The 18,177-nt window shown below is 38.5% G+C and overlaps 1 protein-coding gene across 21 annotated transcripts in view; it reads left to right on the forward strand.

Annotated features, from left to right (window-relative positions):
* The first annotated feature begins 3,922 nt into the window (after positions 1-3,922).
* postn.S (periostin, osteoblast specific factor S homeolog) overlaps positions 3,923-18,177 on the forward strand; it is a 54,171-nt gene continuing 39,916 nt past the window's right edge. For 4 of the 21 annotated variants that reach the window (XM_018250219.2, XM_018250227.2, XM_041584491.1 and 1 more), the window contains exons 1-2: positions 3,925-4,174; positions 6,937-7,035. In XM_018250219.2, the coding sequence (XP_018105708.1) occupies positions 4,050-4,174; positions 6,937-7,035 (224 nt within the window). In that variant the 5' untranslated portion in view covers positions 3,925-4,049. Of the gene's footprint in view, positions 4,175-6,936; positions 7,036-18,177 lie in introns of all 21 variants that reach the window. The other 17 variants (XM_041584492.1, XM_018250224.2, XM_018250222.2 and 14 more) reach the window with 9 other exon arrangements.

An 18,177-nucleotide genomic window follows, 5' to 3' on the forward strand; every position in this document is an offset into this window, starting at 1 on the left:
GGCGCATTTTCGCCAACAAAAATGGACGCCGGCATCAAAAAACGGACGCCGGCATAAAAAATTGATGCCGGTGTCAAAAACGAGACATCAAATTCACCCATCACTATGTATAATACGTATCTGTGCTGTGGAGTAGCTGCAATACAGAAGACCCCACAGATGTAGGGTGGGGGCCAGGGCCAGATTTAAATAGTGGGCGTCCCTAGGCCCACTGCCATTTGTCGCCCCTGACCCTCCCCTTTATTTGTGCAAATTTTCATCATCTGGATTGGAGCAATGGGGATTGGTGCACTGGAAATTTAAAAAATTTATGTATCCCCAGTGTTTTGAACCAATGTGGGTGTGGTTGGACAGAATGGTTGGACAGAATGCCGCCCTCCTAAAATCCTGCCACCCTAGGCCCCGGCCTAGGTGGCCTTTCCACAAATCCGGCCTTGTGGGGGCCCAGGAGGCAGAGGAAGCCAGATTGCAAGATCTGCTGAATAGCAGTCCCCCATACCCTATCCTACCTCAAAGTTTGCTGTCCACCCTAAACTACCACCAGTGGGCAGGCACAGCAGGACATGGGGTGGCTATAAAGAGGGACATTGTATACCAGGACACCCTCAGAGTTTTTTTTCCAGGGGCCTGGTGCTGTCAAGTTTTTTCACTGTATCTCTGATTATAGAACAAATATTGGAAAATTCAATAAATACTATAATATGGCATCTGTTATCCAGAAAGCTCCAAAATACAGAAAGGCTGTCTCTTATGGACTCCATTTAATCAAAATAATTCACATTTTTTTTAAATTGATTCCACTTTTCTCTAATATTTAATAATAATAAAATAATACCTTGTAGTTGATCTAAACTAAGATATAATCATCCTTATTGGAGGAAAACCCAACCTAATGGTTATTTAAAGTTCAAATTATTTTCTAGTATACTTAAGGTATGAAGCTCCAAATTACAGAAAGAAAACCATTATCCAGAAAACCCCAGGTCCGAGCATTCTGGATAACAGGTTCCGTACCTGTATAGAACTTTCAACTATTTAAAGCAAGAAGATACTACTTAATTTCACTAAAGCCTTTATCCAACTTGCCCGTGTGCCCTGCAACTTGTATTTGCTCTTTTAAGTTATCAAGACCCATTATCCGGAAACCCTCAGGTCCTGAGTATTCTGAATAACAGGAGACATACCTGTAAATGAAACTGACAATTCATGCCGCGAGAATGGTCATGACCAGCTACAATTTCTCGGCAAGCCTGCCATTTGCAAAACGATTCTTCTCAGGGCCGGATTTACATATCAGGCGCCCCTAGGCCTGCTGTTGTTTGTCACCCTGTCCCCTCCCCATCCCTTTATTTGCACAAATTTTCGGAGCAATGAGGATTGGTGCACAGGAATTTTAAAAATATTATCATATCTCCTGCGCATTCCCAGTGTTTTTAAACCAATGTGGGTGTGGTTGGACAGCATGCCGCCCCCTAAAATCCTGCCGATTTAGGCCCAGGCCTTGGTGGCCTCTCCACAAATCTGGGCCTGATTCTTCTTGCTTTGTTGAAAGTTCTATACAGGTATGGTACCTGCTATCCAGAATGATCAGGACCTGGGGTTTTCTGGATAATGGTTCTTTCTGTAATTTGCATCTTCATGCCTTAAGCCTACTAGAAAATCATTTAAACATTAAATAAACCCATAAGGATTAATTATATCTTAGTTGGGATCAAGTACAAGATACTGTTTTATTATTACAGAGAAAAAGGAAATCATTTTTTTAAAATCTGGATTATTTGGATAAAATGAAGTACATGGGAGACGGCCATTCCGTAACTTGGAGCTTTCTGGATAATGGGTTTCCGAATAAAGGATCCCAAACCTGTACCAGAATTGTAATGTGACAACAGACCCTTGCAATGTGCAATATTTGCCAGGAATGGTTGTGAAGGTGGGGGATGTGCACCATGGGTTTAGGATGGCAGAATTAGTGAGTGGGGTGCGGTGCCCCTGAGATGGCAGCCCAGGTGGGCTGCGAAAACCTCAGTTTGAAGTTGCACGCTCTTTGCACTTCCATAATGCAACACTAAGTGCATTGTGTCCTACCTTTCTTTTCTGCTGAATTGTACACAGCAAAGCCTATTGCCACTGGAGAACCCGGCAGCTACTGGCGCCCTGAATGTGGCAGCGGCAGCAAAAGAATCACATGCTAATGCTGTTTTAAGTGACATAATCCACACTCCGAAAATGCCAGCCAACTTGCATCTGAATGCATTTGCACATGCAGTTGCATTTGTTTTGATGCATCGGCCACAACTGCAGTGGATACAACTCCCAATGGGTTAGCGTAAAACACACTGGGGTTCATTTATAAAGTTTGTGCATCGCAAAATGATTTTCACAGTGAACTTATTTGCCCTACACATGGTTATATTTATAAAGCTGGAAAAGAGTGGTTTATTTGATGTGCAAACAGAATTGCACATTTTCGTTTGCACTGCGAATATCCTTAAGGGCTTTTTAAATATGGCATAATCACAAATTGCATATATTTCTGCGAACTAGGGATGCACCGAATCCAGGATTCGGTTCGGGATTTGGCCAGGATTTAATCTTTTTCAGCAGGATTCGGATTCGGCCGAATCCTTCTGCCCTGCCGAACCGAATCCTTACCCTAATTTGCATATGCAAATTAGGGGCGGGAGGGAAGTTGCATGACTTTTGTCATAAAACAAGGAAGTTAAAAATGTTTCCCTTCCGACCCCAAATTTGCATATGCAAATTAGAATTCGGATTCGATATCCGGCCAAATCTTTCGCTAAGGATTTGGGGGTTCGGCCGAATCCAAAATAGTGGATTCGGTGCATCCCTACTGCGAACACTCTGCGTTTGAGTTACGCCACAACTTTGGTGCCGGAGAAAATCTTCTCAAGTTGCTAATTTAATTCCTATCAATGCTGTTTTAACACACAACGACCTACCACTGTGCCTGCACTCACGCAAACACCCATCTCCTTCGAGATTATTTTTGCGCAATGCGAATGCACAAAAACACGGCAAGATGGGCACAGCAGTGTAATATTTTAGCATTCAAGAAAAAACATGAGCAATACAACCGTTTACGGAAAAAATATGCCCTGCACGAACTTTATAAATTACCCCTTTTGAGATTCATGTCCTAAATTTGCCTTTGCCCTCTACATTGTGTTCATAAGTGACCAAGTTTCCAAGCAACTAGCATCTGGATACAGATCCATTTAGAAGCCTACGGATGCTAGTTATGTGCCATGTTTTTAAGCAAACTAAATTGAAGCAAATTATTGTAGTTTTTTTGGTTGCTTAATGTTGTAGTCAGTCTAAATGCCTTCCTTGCAGCTGGGGAAAAATGCCTACTTTGCAGTTGCAGGTGCAGCAAATAATAACTAACCACCCTGCCCACACCAGTTCCAGTATTTTTGCAAGTAGGATACAACTTTTCATTGTAGTATCCTACTTCATTTTTATGATATGGTTAAGGACAACAAACGATAATCTCCCAGTGGCAGCCACAGTGATCGCTTGTGTGAATAGATGCATAGAGAAGCATGGAATCTGTTTCACAAGAATTGTGCAGCTACAAGAAACTCTGTAGGTTGAATAAGCTCCACTTGATAATGTTTGCTCTGCATGCAGCTGTCTGTCTCTTATTAAAGAAAAATGGATGAAAAAAATGAACTAAAATAACTTTAAGGTGTCTGAATTTATTTTTAGCTCAAACGTTCGCAAATCCTTGACTCACAATTAAAAAAATCCTCTAAAGTAACTCTCCCCCCCCTCATGTCATTATCAGTTTATTTAAGCACAAACTCTATTTCCTGTGAAAGTCAGACGCTCACAAATACACACACTAATAGTGAGCAAGAAAAAGATCGGAGCAGCTGCTGAACTTGTACAGAGGGTGGTACATGCACCTCAAGTTGATGCTCAGCTTCCCTCCCACAGAATTCCAAGCTGTATATAAACCCTGTGCACTTCTATACTAATTGGCAGTCCTCCCTTTTCATAAGCAAGGAGCAGTCTGGAGCAGGATGATGAAGGGCTTATTTTTATGCGTGTTTGCTACTTTTTTGCTGTCTGCTATTGAGCAGGCAGAGAGTAATGCTTACTATGACAAGATCTTGACCCACAGTCGCATAAGGGCAAGGCAGCAAGGGTAAGTTCCCCTTTATTTTAAGAAGATATGCTCAATAACTTGTTCCTTCAAAGTGGCATTGCTAATTCTAATTATCAAGGAAAATATTTTATTCTTACTTTCCTTTCTTTTGTATTTCACACTATATATATTATGGGGCAGATTTATCAAGGGTCAAATTTCCAGGATTAAAAAACCCTCGAATTCGACCCTCGAAGTAAAATCATTCAAATTCGAATATAGAATTCCAAGGATTTTAGTGCAAAAGCTTCAATTGAACAATCAAATAAAAATCTTCGATCGAACTATGAAATTGTTCGAATCGAACGATTCAAACGATGTTAAGCGATCGATCGAAGGATTTTTATTTGACCAAAAAAAACTTAGAAAAGTGCTAGGGAAGGTCCCCATTGGACCTCGGTAGGTTTAAAGTGGCGAAGTATGAAGTCGAAGTATTTTTTTAAAGAGACAGTACTTCAATTATTGAATGGTCGAATAGTCGAACGATTTTTACTTCAAATCGTTCGAATCATTCGATTTGATCGAATTCGACCAATTCGATGGTCGAAATACCCACAAAAATACTTTGAAATTTGTATTTTTTTCCATTCGAATTATTCACTCGAGGTTAGTAAATCTGCCCCTATGTGTGTGACATGCATAACACAGACATTAGTTGGGAAAACTGTCCTGGGAAAAAGGATATAGTGCCATGATGCCAGCTTTCTAGGGACAGTGCCATGTTTTCATTATCTGCCTCTTAAAAAATGTCTGACTGGTAAGTTCCCAGTTTTTATATTTTTTACAATTGACCTACTGCCCAGATATATCCACATTTTGTCCTGCTAAGAATACATCCATGCACTCTAACTCTTAAAAGTCAGTACAATAGCACTGTAATAATCGCTTCTAGTATTGATGTCATGGATGAACATCTTGTATTTAATGCAGTTGTTGTATAGCTGTTAGGAACCAAGCTTATACTACTGTACAATAAATGTAAAGTACCATATATCAGAAGCAATATGACAGAGCGTATTTAAAACAACAGCGGTTATTACATGGATTACAATAAACCTAAAGCAGTTCTTTTGATGAGGGTAAAGTAAGGGCTGTACAATGCAGCCTGTAACTTCTTTGTCCAGTGGAGCAACTGCACATAACATTGCTCCGCTTTGTAGAGAAATATCTATCGCTGGGTGCTCTTTGGTAAATCCACCAGAAGATGTCACTTATGCTATAGATTGTTGTACAAGAGCACCAGGGGGTTATGGTGTGTGTTCAGCTTATTTTACATAAGTTATAGAGTAACACAAAGTGCCGAAAGAGTTTAATGCTCTCTGTTGCATATTGTACATCCCCCTCCATTGGCATTTCTTTAGCCGTAATGCACTGAATATAGTGGCACCAGAACAAGCTGTAACATGAGGAATTCCTATATCTGGGACTACCTACTATGCTCCTACACACCAGGGGTCTTCTTTCAATGAACATAAATCATCAGCATCAAATTTCTCTGAATTTATTTCCCCTATATGCTGAATACAGATAAAGCTTTTTTTCCAGGATATGGTTTTCTTTTTGCTTCAGATAATCTAAATATAATTTCTTTTAAATGGAAAGATTCACCATTTCAGGTAGAAAAGATGAGGGGGGATAGGGGGATGGGAGAAAGGCAGGGGCCCATACTATGGGGGAAATAATAGAAATTTCCATAGAATTATAAGTACAACAATAATTATGAGTCCCTCCAAAAACAGTCAAGATTATCAAAAATACAAAAAGTATATATTTAGGATATAGTAAAAAAAAATGGCCTAACACGTTTCGTGCCTGTTGGGGGCACTCATAGGCTGTTGTTCTGTGACTCTCTAGCTGTTGTTGAACTACAGAACCCGTCAGTTTTTAGTATCTTTTTTTTAAACCATTTTGCTATTCTTGGGTGCATGGGACCCAGGCCACTTGTTCTCTCTGCTCATTTTTTCCAGGATATGATTTTCTTTTTGCTTCAGATAATCTAAATATAATTGTTTTTAAATGGAAAGATTCACAATTTCAGGTAGAAAAGATGGATAGGGGAAGGGCAAAAGCCAGGGGCCCATACTATGGGGGAAATAATAGAAATTAGGGACACCCAATCTGTGACTCTCTAGCTGTTGTTGAACTCCAGACCCCGTCACTTTTCAGTATTTTTTTTAACCATTTTGCTATTCTTTGGTGCATGGGACCCAGGCCAGTTGTTCTCTCTGCACATTATGTGCTTTAAGTAGTTATTTATGCTGCATTACTTTAAAGCTTTGTCAGCAGAATTAGCCTTGTAGTTCTGCTGAATGCCAGTTAAACCAACATTCTGAAACGACAGTTAGCCACTATTTCTGGGGCTGTTTTGATCATGTTTGTTTAGCTGTGTTTGCCTCGCCATGCCATCAAAGACCACAGAACAGAAAACAGGTAATTGCCGTTCAAAGAAATTACCCCTTCAGCTTCCAGATAACAAAAGATAAAGTCATAACAAATGAAGTGGTTTAGTGCCCCAGTGAAAATGGGCGAGGGCTCCTTTTAAAGTTCTTTAAATCCCTGCCTTATACATTGCAGTGGTGCTGGCAGCCCCTGTAAAACATAGTGCTCATAAAGATCCCTTTGTCTCCCCCGTGTTAGTGAAACAGGATAGGGGAAGGCTAGTGAAGTGTTTATAGCAATTTAAATATGTCTTGCTGGTGTGTGTCAAGAAACTAAACACAGAGAGGAAACACATTTATTCTCTTTCTCTCTCTCCTTTTCAGCCCAAATGTCTGTGCTTTGCAACAAGTTCTGGGAACCAAGAAAAAATATTTCAGCACCTGCAAAAATTGGTACCAAGGGGCAATCTGTGGCAAGAAAGCGTAAGTTGAAGTTCATTTCCCTTTTCTGTGTGTTTGGACAACCTCCTATAAATCATAATCCCTTTATATATGTCAATTTGGGTATATGTATTCATATAAAGAGGAACAAAGGAACACAAGGACATGAGGGAGAAATCAGTGCCTCTCTAAGAAAATATCAATGATAAGTTCTTATTGGTTGGTTTCCTGTGGGTTGTGCTATAAGGAGAAAGTGATTTGCATGGAGAAGGCAGTAATAGTGATACTGTATATATAAATATATACAGGTATGGGACCTATTATCCAGAATGCTCAGGACCTGGGGTTTTCCGGATAACAGATTTTTCTGTAATTTGGGTCTTCATGCCTTATGTCTACCAGAAATTCATTTAAACATTAAATAAACACAATAGGCTGGTTTTGCCTCCAATAAAGATTAATTATATCTTAGTTGGGATCAAGTACAAGGTACTGTTTTATTATTACAGAGAAAAGGGAAATCATTTTTAAAAATTTGGATTATTTGGATAAATTAGGGTCTATGGGAGACAGCCATTCCGTAATTCGGAGCTTTCTGGATATTGGGTATCTGGATAAGGGATCCTATACCTGTATATATAAATATATTGATTATAAACGTAAGCCCATTATTTAGTTTCCCCGATAGCAAAAACACAACGTAAGCTTAAAGGAGAACTAAACTCTAAAAAGGAATATGGCTAAAAATGTTATATTTTATATACTGAACTGATTGCACCACCCAAAAGTTTCAGCTTGTCAATAGCAGCAATGATCCAGGATTTCAAACTTGTCACAGGGGGTCACCATCTTGGAAAGTGTCTGTGACACTCACATGCTCAGTGTGGCTCTGAGCAGCTGTTGAGAAGCTAAGCTTAGGGGTCGTCACTAGGTATCAAACAGAAAATGAGGTTGGTCTGTAATATAAGCTGATGATACTGGACTGATTATTAAATTCTCATGCTAGTTGCACGGGTTTTTTGTCCTGCCATGTAGTAATTATCTGTATTAATTACTAATCAGCCTTATATTGTGACATTTCTATTCTATGTGTACTGTATATTGTGAGTGGGTCCCTAAGCTCAGTGACAGCAGCACAGAGCATGTGCAGTGAATCAGCAGAAAAGAAGATGGGGAGCTACTGGGGCATCTTTGGAGACACAGATCTTTACTGCTAAAGTGCTGTGGTTGCCTTGGGCTGGTACAGAAGCACAAAACATAATGTACAACATTTCCAGCTACTTCTTTAGTTTAACTTTCCTTGTCCTTTAATGACTACAGCATCTTCATGAAGCTAACAGCATATCAAGAGTCGGTTAAAAAGGAAATTCTCATCACAATGTTTATAAAGACAATCAAATTGTCTATTTGAGAAGGAAAAAAAAACGTGGGAACTTTTTTGGGAGGATTGTCTTTTTATGACCATATTTTATATTTCATTATTTTATTTTCGTGACCTATAATTACTGCTCCACGTGTCACAACAGGTGTTGTTCTTCATCTACTAATCATAAAAAAGAAGTGTTCACCTACAATGGCATATGGCATTCCTGTATTTCTGAGCTATCTGTATAATAGGTTTCAGGACAAGAGATCCAACATATTTCTCACTTTCCATGTAATGCACGTAACACGGTCATGTCCGTAATTGTCCACTTAGCAACCTCTAACCAAATCTCACACGGAGGGTATATTTATTTATGACACCCTCTGTCTATAAGTGTTTGTGCACTAAGAGGCCAATTCAGTGTAAAGATTAATGGTCCTCGGCTGTAAGGCTTCTTCCCCCTCAGCTTGAAACATCTGTGCAAGCTTGTCCCTTGCCTACAGCAGTCTCGCTGTGATTTATAGCTGAGTGTGTATCAGTGGAGACCTTCCCTTTATGCCTACGTTTAACAGATGTTAAGCAGAAAGCTTTGAAGCCATGTGTTTTTAGCATAGCATGGGGCATATTTATAAAGCTAGGAAGTTCATTTGATGCCAAAAACAGCCATAGGTTCCCCTTACATTTCATATAGAAAAACTCTGGTTTAATATTATAATACTGTATGTTGTGAAATTTACACCACAATTTTATACAGTACTTCACTAGACTTGGTGAAGTTCATTGACAATTATGGGATCAAAGGTAGTAAACTTGTTAACAGAATGGTGTAAAAAGTGTGTTTACTATTTAAGCCTGTTTTAACACATTTTTACAAGACGTTAGTGACTTTTTATACAAATTTTTGCTTGCTGATTTACATATAAATACACCGTTTTTTTAGACTACTGTTGTAAAATTTTATTTTTGTGCTACATTTCTATACAGATTTTATTGTGACCCTCCTTTTCTGCCCCAGCCTTTGAACAGTCCCATCAAAATGGAAGTGAGCAGTGAAAGGAGTCATAGTGGATATTTATGGGGTGTTTCTGCCAAAAGATTGAACTAATGATTGGGATCAATGAACCACTTAAGACACAACACACACACTGTTATCATTACAACCCACTTCATTTTAAAGACTTTATGGGTGATGGGTGAGCTGTATGGCTTTATGGGACTTCTAACTTTTTAGTTATTGAAGCCCATAAAGTCATTTTTGGAATCCTTTTTACTGTCCTTAGTATAAGGATTGCTTGAACTAGATATTGTGTTATTGTCAATTTGATAAATGTTTCCTACAGGTACTGTATATATGGCATGAATGGTTTCTTTGACTCTGGCTAAGGTTCCCATTCACCATGTCTTTTTGGCAATGTTTTTGGCTCCTTATTGGAGGCAAAACAATCCTATCGGGTTTATTTCATTTTAAAAAGATTCTTAGTAGACTTTATAATTAAAGGAGAAGGAAAGTATTCTTCCACTTGGGGGTGCCAAATGTTAGGCACCCCGAGTGGAAGTATATACTTACCTGAAACCCCAGGCCGGTGCTCTTATCAGCAGAAAACTGCACCTGCCCGGGGTTCTTCCAGCGAGCACCATGGAGTAATCCTCTTCCGACTTCTTCTTTCTTCTCGAGGCTGTGCGTGCACAGTAGAGTGAAAAGCTGAACTTTAACTAAGAAGTCAGCCATTTCGTTCTACTGCACATGCATCTGCCCCAGGAAATTTGAAGAAAGAAGAAGTCGGAAGAGGATTGATCCGTGGTGCTCGCTGGAAGAACCCGGGCCAGTGCAACTTTCTGTTGATAGGAGCACAGGCCCGGGGTTTCAGGTAAGTAAATACAATCACTTGGGGTGCCTAACATTTGGCACCCCCAAGTGGATGACAACTTTCCTTCTCCTTAAAGGTACAGAGATCCAAATGACGGAAAAAACCCATATACGTAAAAAAAACCCCCAGGTCCTGAGCATTCTGGATAACAGCTACCATAACTGTTATGAGCAAAAAAAGGGAGGTACCCTCCTACCTATTAATGCCCGAAAGTATTGAAATTTAACTTTTTGAAGAACCAACTCTGTCTTGCCAAATCTAAATAGACCTGTTCTTCATTAATCCTAAGATCCCTATTTACCACCAGCAAATCACACACAAAAGGAATATGTATTAAATCATCACTTTAGGCTAATCCAGGAAAATCACATGCTTGAAAATAGCACAAGACAAAATGCAAAAAACATACTGTTTCATTTAAAGCAGTTTCTTATTTGAATTTCTTTTCATTCCTGGCCTGGACTTGCTGTAATTTTTTTTTCTTTTCCTTGAAGACATTTTGCTAGTCATGCCACTGGCTTTCTCAATTCAGAATGACCTGAATTATAAAAATAATTATGGTTATATACCCTGGAATCTTGCTCTAATCAGATATAATAAACACTGCACCCCTGTTTGCTTTAAACCCAGCAACACACTGAGGCAGCAACTGGTTCATCCAAAAGACCCAATACCAAAGCATAAGACATTGTGTATGCAGTGCAGTGCAGAGAGGAGTGCTCAGACTTATATGTGGGAGAAACTAAACAACTGTTACACAAATGTATGGTGCAGTATAGAAGAGTCAGCTCCTCTGGTCAGAATTCAGCTGTGTACCTACATCTAAAGGAAACACGAAACTTCTTTGAAGACTGCCAAGTTCACATTCTGGACAGGGAGGAGGATTAGTTCAAAAGAGGTGTCATAATTTGTATGGGAAAACAGAACAACCAATTTTGAACAGAGGAGGGGGTTTATGGTTTCGTAACACATCATAGCTTTAATCATACAATAAATACCTTATCTCCATGTGATCTCTTACCCCAAGCTGGTTATACTAAACAAATAATACTGATTGGAGTAATATTCCAAGGTATAGAACCACAAATATTGTTTTACAGATCTTTATAAATTCAGAATGCCAGTTAGATGACTAGCAAAACGTCTGATAGAAAAAAAATACAGCAAGTCCAATAGATTTGACTTATTACTATTGATATAATTGAATTGATCTCTTTATTGCCATTGATCATGTTAATATTATGTCACAGCCACTAGAGGGCGTTCCAAACGAATCCCCCTTATTAACAAACAATGGTGTAAACTGCAAAAAAAACTTAAAATGCAGTAAAACTCACATTTACAGGGATACGCAAAGGTTTTTAAGGAAAATAGAGTACAATTATTATGAAAATGTAGGAAAACGTACTTACTTAATTTGAGAAATGCTCCTATTGAATTGCATTAAACATTAAATCTGGGGATACCATTTTTATTTAATAAAAACCTCAGTACTGTAAGGAAGCTTTGGAACACAAAGAGATATAAGGGGTCAGGCATGGTGTTTGGGGAACACCCAGTCACAATCTTCTTGGTGGAGCACAGACCTACTAATCAAAAATCTACGGCTGAAGGTAGTGAAAGGCATCTGATTATTTTGCAGACTCTACCCAGATAAGTTGAGGCTTGTTTAAAGGAGAACAAAACCCCCAAACTAATGAACTACCCCCTACCCTCCATAGTCCCCCCCCTCCCTGTTCCCCCCGCACAGGTGTTAATACGTAAATGCCCCATAGTCTTTAATTGCAGAGTTGCCGCAGCGGAGCTTACGGTCGCCATCTTCACCACTTCGGGAGTCTTCGAGTCCCTTCAGCAATCTCCATGGCGGTGCATGCGCAGTTGTTTGGTACCACAAAATTGCTACAACTGCACATGCGCCAATACTTTGCTTACTTACTGAAGACTCCCGAAGCGGTGTAGATGGCGCCCGTGAGCTCCACCGCACTGACTCTGCATCGAGGGGTAATGAAAGACTTAGGTGCATTTACAGGTATTAACACCTGTGCGAGGGGGGGGCAGGGAGGATGGACTATGGAGGGTAGGGTTTTTCATTAGTTTGGAGGTTTAGTTCTCTTTTAATGCACTTTTATTGTCAGAACAGAACCCAAGCTGTGCACCCCTTGATCACCTCCCTGAGAGATTTCTGACAAAAATCAGGGTTATATCTATTGGGCAGGTTTCAAAATCCTGTGGGTATGGACCACATCAACCGCTTGATGGGGTTGTCTCCTGACAGCCTGGAAAGGTGTCCAAAATCAGATCAGTCTGATGGCCCAGCAACCCAGCGACCTTGCAAAAAGAGTCAATCATAACATGCAAGGTCAGCTTTACAGATGTATTTGACAATATTCCATCCAGTATATTTCAGAGGAATACACATATGTTTAAAGTAGTTTAATGTTCATTACTATATTATTCCCCCATAGAAATGTAAAAACAATCTCAAATAATAAAAAATGTGGATGAAATTATATCCTATGTGCTTCCCTGTAATGCAGTCACGATAAATCGAAGCAATAACTACTCAAATAAACAAACCTATAGCCACACTATACTGTATGGAAATGATGTAAGTGAAAGATTTACATAAACAACTTCCATCCGTTGACATCTGTGGTCCTATGACATTTGAGATATATTTTCATATACCAAATAGCCAAAGGGGAAATAAACACAATGGTCAAATTGAATAAGTGCCTGTGGTTGCGAAACGCGTAAGGTGGAGCATCAATTGGTCTGTATGCCTACTTTTTAATATTTATGCTAAATAAAGAGTGATTTTTTAACTTTGAGAGAATTGACTTGGAATATATTTTTGGACTTCAGGTCCTATATTGGCCCCGAACAAAAAAAAATTGTGCATTGCAGTGTGCTCGCCATTAGCACATGCGTGCGGTGGGTCTGTCTTTTGTGCATGCATGTGGTACATCTACCATGCGCAAGGCACACTGACTTTTGTGCATGCGCGCAGGGGCTCCAGAGGTTCAGAACCCAGTGGGCCCCAACTGCACCAGTCAGATGCTGGTCAGACGCTGGGTGCTCAGCTTGAAGACCAGTTAGGGACAGATTTGGGGAGAATGCCTCTATTCCACAAAAAATGGGAACTGAGGTCACCAAAAAATGTTACAAACAAAAAAACGGTATTTGAACAACATCTCTATTGCCTTCTGCATTTCATGCTCACTGAGCATGTAGTCATGAGCCAGGAGTGTGCATCAATTTGAAGAAGAATAAGAAGAACGGTGGGAGGGGAGTTTTTAGAGAAAGTTGACCCCATGGTGTGACCCTCCCTGCCCCCTGGAATCTGCTTCCTCTATAGTAACGTCGCTGTCCTTAAGTCTACTACAAAAACACTGTTTTGTTTTTACAAGAAAATCATTTTTAATTGTTTGCTTAAAATGGGATCTATGGGAGATGGCCTTTCTAGAATTTGGAGCTTTTGGATAATTGTGTTTTGGGTAATGGATGCCATACTCGTAGTAGTAAATTGCTTGTAGTATTAAATTGGTAATTGCCTGTAATTTAAAAGTTCCTGAAATTCTTTGTCAGTATAACTGTCCCTCATGTGCGACACAAGAGGCAATGTGAAATTTTAATTCCATACATGATGAATTTCTCTCAAATGTATACACTTTGCCAATTGTACCCCTTTATAAATTTGTTTCAATGCAAGACCTGTAGCAACATCTTCATTCTAGTTCATTGTGTTTTAAAGAGAAAATGTGATGCATTTATTTTGACAGTATTGTATAACGCCTAAAGTGGCTGAATCCATAAAATCTACCATAGCCCATCTGTGTGTGCTGGAATTATCAGTAGGCTTCAATCATTCATTCATTCAATCATAAATTCCCTTAGGCAGTAATCAGACAGATAGTTTATATTTGGTTTTTCCTTTGTTAAATGATTTGCCCCAAATAAAACATTCACAGAGCTGCTTACATGTTCTGACATACTTGTCTATTTCCTTAACCAAAATATCCATCTTCTAGTTACAGCATGTCTAGCCTCTCTCCCTCTTTAAGTCATGGTGACTTGTCAACTTCAATGAACTTCTAGCTGTGCCTTTGATACATAATTAAATAACATAAATGTTTAGATTGACTATGATTACCCTTACATGGACTTTTTGTTTCATACATAGCCAAATTTGATCGCAGTGAGGTGGCTAAACATTACAGGCAATTAAACCTGTAAGCTAATGCTGATGCCATTTGACAAAGAGACTGCACGTACATTCACGTCACTATGATAACAAATAGAACACCCATTTATAAGTTGCATTATAAACATGTCAGATCTTTATCATACCTTCATGCCTGTCTAAATAGGTCATATATAGTGATTGGCAAATAAATTCGGTAGGTGCAAATTTGCGGCGAATTTCCGCGTTTCACCAACGGAGAATAAATTTACCAAGATTCACTGGTGAAAATTTGTCAGCATCATAATTTTTTGGATGCGCGTCGGAAAAGTCGCTCAGGTCAAAACTGGCACTCGTCACATTATTCGGACGCCCATGGACTTTAACACCGGCGTCAAAATTGCGTGAGCGTCAGAATTGAGGCAGGTGCCAAAATTCGTGGTTCACTAATTTTTTGCAGTTTCGCAAATTTCGCTGGAAAGTCACAAAACGGGACAAATTGGCCCATCACTAGTCATATAACAAAAATTATAAGGAATCATTTAAGAGCCCTGATGCACTGCGCACATTTTTACCCTGTGTGTTCATACATTTTTCTGTACTACAATTTATATAGGTTGCCATTACTCATTACTAATGAAGGTAATATCAAATATTCCTCAAAAAATGCCCCAATAGGAAGCTCTTCCTGACAACTATGGCAAGACCCTGACAGCACTGCAATCCACTAATTCACATTGCTAGCTTTTATTATCTGGAAAAGGGAGGAAAGATAAAAGAAAACAAAATGCTTAAATAAAGGACTGTGAGGCTTAAAGCATAAATATTTGAGAACTGCAGATAAGAAATGACTCATAAGAACTCACTAGGACCTTGATAAATTGCAGTTCATGTTTGTGCTGAAACTTTATCTGCTCTCTTACTTCCTTGGGTTAAATATCTCAGGGGGATCAGATAAACACTTTCCAATGGGTTTGGAGAAAAAGAAGAAAGAAGAGCAATAAAAAGAAGAGAGAAATATGGGCTTTAATTATTTCAAGTTCAAAAAGAAGAAAAGAAAAAATTATGAACTTCAAATATTTAAGAGTTCCCAACATCAATTCTGACACAGTAAAGTAGTTGTTTGAATAGTAATGGAAATGTGGTCAAATGTTGTCAAAGCAGTAAAATATAATTGCAGCACAATTATTTGAATGGCTGGGCTACATCTTCAATGAAAATTATCACTAGTTGGCTAGAGATGACTTATTTTCTGACTTTTGCAAATGCAAAGCCTTACACATTTCATGCTCAAAGCATAATCATAGGGGTAAATTCACTAACGAGCGAAGTTTCACCAGGGTTAGCATCGAACATCTCGTACCACTTTACTTTACACTTTACTTTACTTTACTTTACACCAATTTACTAGTATGCAAAGTTTCATCCTGTTTAATCCTGCAAATTAAATCAAAGCAGTTCCGTAGATTTACATTTTGGAGGCAACAATGTATGTACTGTTGTATGTAGGGCACGTGGTTGTGACCAAGCGTGCATACCCCTGGTCACCAAGAAAACACCTTTGAGTCTAATGACAATATTATTTTAGAGATTTTTAGAGATTTTTTAGAGATAATAATGTGTTTGGGAAATGTACTGTTCTAGACCCTGAGCTGTATTGGTAAAAAGGCGATTTTTTATTAGCCCACAGTCTTCTGACCAATCCATAGACTTTGTGACATGACATCATAGTTTCACAATAGTTAGGTAGTTTTCAACAGAATTGTAGTATGGGATATGATAATCCCACTACATGCGTAACATTTCATAGCACTAATTTAAGTCAATGCTTGTTGGCATTTTAAGGTTCAATTCCTCTTGGAGGACCAACCTTTGTTCAGGGACCCACCTTAGTTTATAACAGTGCGGGAAAATTTACTATCAACAGTTCACTGATATCTCCAATAATATCCAGGGAAATAAATTATCTCACCCTAAATGGCCATCTAGCTGGGATTTCTGGGCAATATAGAAGAGCAAATAGATATTATCCCCAGACTACATCGTTAATGGTCCTTAGACTGAGCCTGTCCTGTAACTGTTCTTGACGCCCCACGCCACCACCACCAAAGTTTGGAAACCAGTAGCTCTGTATGAAACCTGCATGCACATTTAATTTGACCAATGTAAACAAAGTTGGAAAATAATTTTGCCATGTTATTCAGTTGAAAAGAGGGAAAAACTCAGGTAAGAAAACAAAACAAAAGTAAATGTAATATCTTTATTGGTTAAATATATTGGAAGTTTAAAAAGCCACCTATTATCCATGTCATTTTGCTCATCACGCAATTTGTCAGCCTGAAAAAATAATTTCAGAGTGGAAAACATGCAAAAACAATGGAAAAAAAAATATTTTGTTGAATGCTAGAATAACATATTCTAAATTTATGTCTCTTAGAGTTTAAGTCTGTGCAGTTTGTTGTAACTAAGTACCAAAACGTCTCTTGTATCTCAATAAAGTATAATTTCCTAATATTACTTAAGCTCCCCTTAAATCCCCTTGAGTCTTTGTCACAAACCATTCACTTGGCACTCCTGAAGCTGCAAAAACTACAGAAGAATCAAAATTCAAAGCTTATTTGATTTCAATAAATGTAGCTCTCGGGCTGGGGAATAGGTATTAGCTCTCAGGCTGGGGAATAAGGTTCATATTTCCAAAAACTACCTTGTAATGTATTTGTGGGCCACTAGCTATAGTCAGGTGATCCTAATGGTGACTAATAAAAGGGCAACATTTTACTTTGAAAGTACTTGAACTTAGTCCTCATGTAAAATTTTTAAAGAATTCTTAATGAACCGGATGAAATTTAGCATAGGGCTGGCCAGATATGAAATGACTTTGACGTAGTTGGCCAGCTTAAATATATTGCAATATATGGACAAACAATCCCTGTTTTATTTAAAGAGTAAGACATTTGTTGGTAGCTTAAGGCACAAAATGTCTCAATTTCTTAAATGTATTCATAAAGGGTCGAGTGCATACATTTGTCTATATGTATTTGTGGGCCATTAACATGCCATCAATGCTAACGACTTTGTATAAATCAGGCATAGAAATCTATAAATTTAGTCAACTGGGCTTATTTTTAGATTTTTTATTTTTATCAATCAACACCGATTACAACATTTTGTTATGGAAGTAGACACACGTTTGACTTTTTAGGAAGTATTTATACACAGGGAAAATTATAGTATTACATTGTTGTATCACAGTATTACATTGTTTGTATAGAAGATAAGTGAACATAAAATCCAAACATGTTTTGTATAAGCAAATAAAAAGTTGATTTAGAAAAATAGTTTGCTATGTACATTATAAAGCTTTCAATTATAGGGTAAAGTGATGTGTGCCTGGGGCTTAGGAAGACATAGAAGTAATAGGAAAATAAGCCCTACGACTACCACTGTATTTTTACACGTATTTAGTGCAAACATTTGGAAAGCTGCAGTACATTATAATGATCTCACCATTAATCTACTGCAAATTAGAGGTTTTCCAGACTTCAGTCTTTGAATGGTTGCCAAACTGTATTCCCAGTGCTCCAAAGTAGACTGTGTTCTTTTGTTTCAGAGTTTAAAAAAATAGACCTTTTTGTTTTATACATTTTTGATACTTCATCACACCATTTTCACTTAAGAAGAACATATGGTTTGGGATGGTTACTGTGAATGTGGGCTAGACATATACCCTCGAGACAAAGAAATTTGCAAACTTCAGGAATATTCAG

Source organism: Xenopus laevis, chromosome 2S (genome assembly GCF_017654675.1).
Source record: "Xenopus laevis strain J_2021 chromosome 2S, Xenopus_laevis_v10.1, whole genome shotgun sequence".
Lineage (NCBI taxonomy): Eukaryota > Metazoa > Chordata > Amphibia > Anura > Pipidae > Xenopus > Xenopus laevis.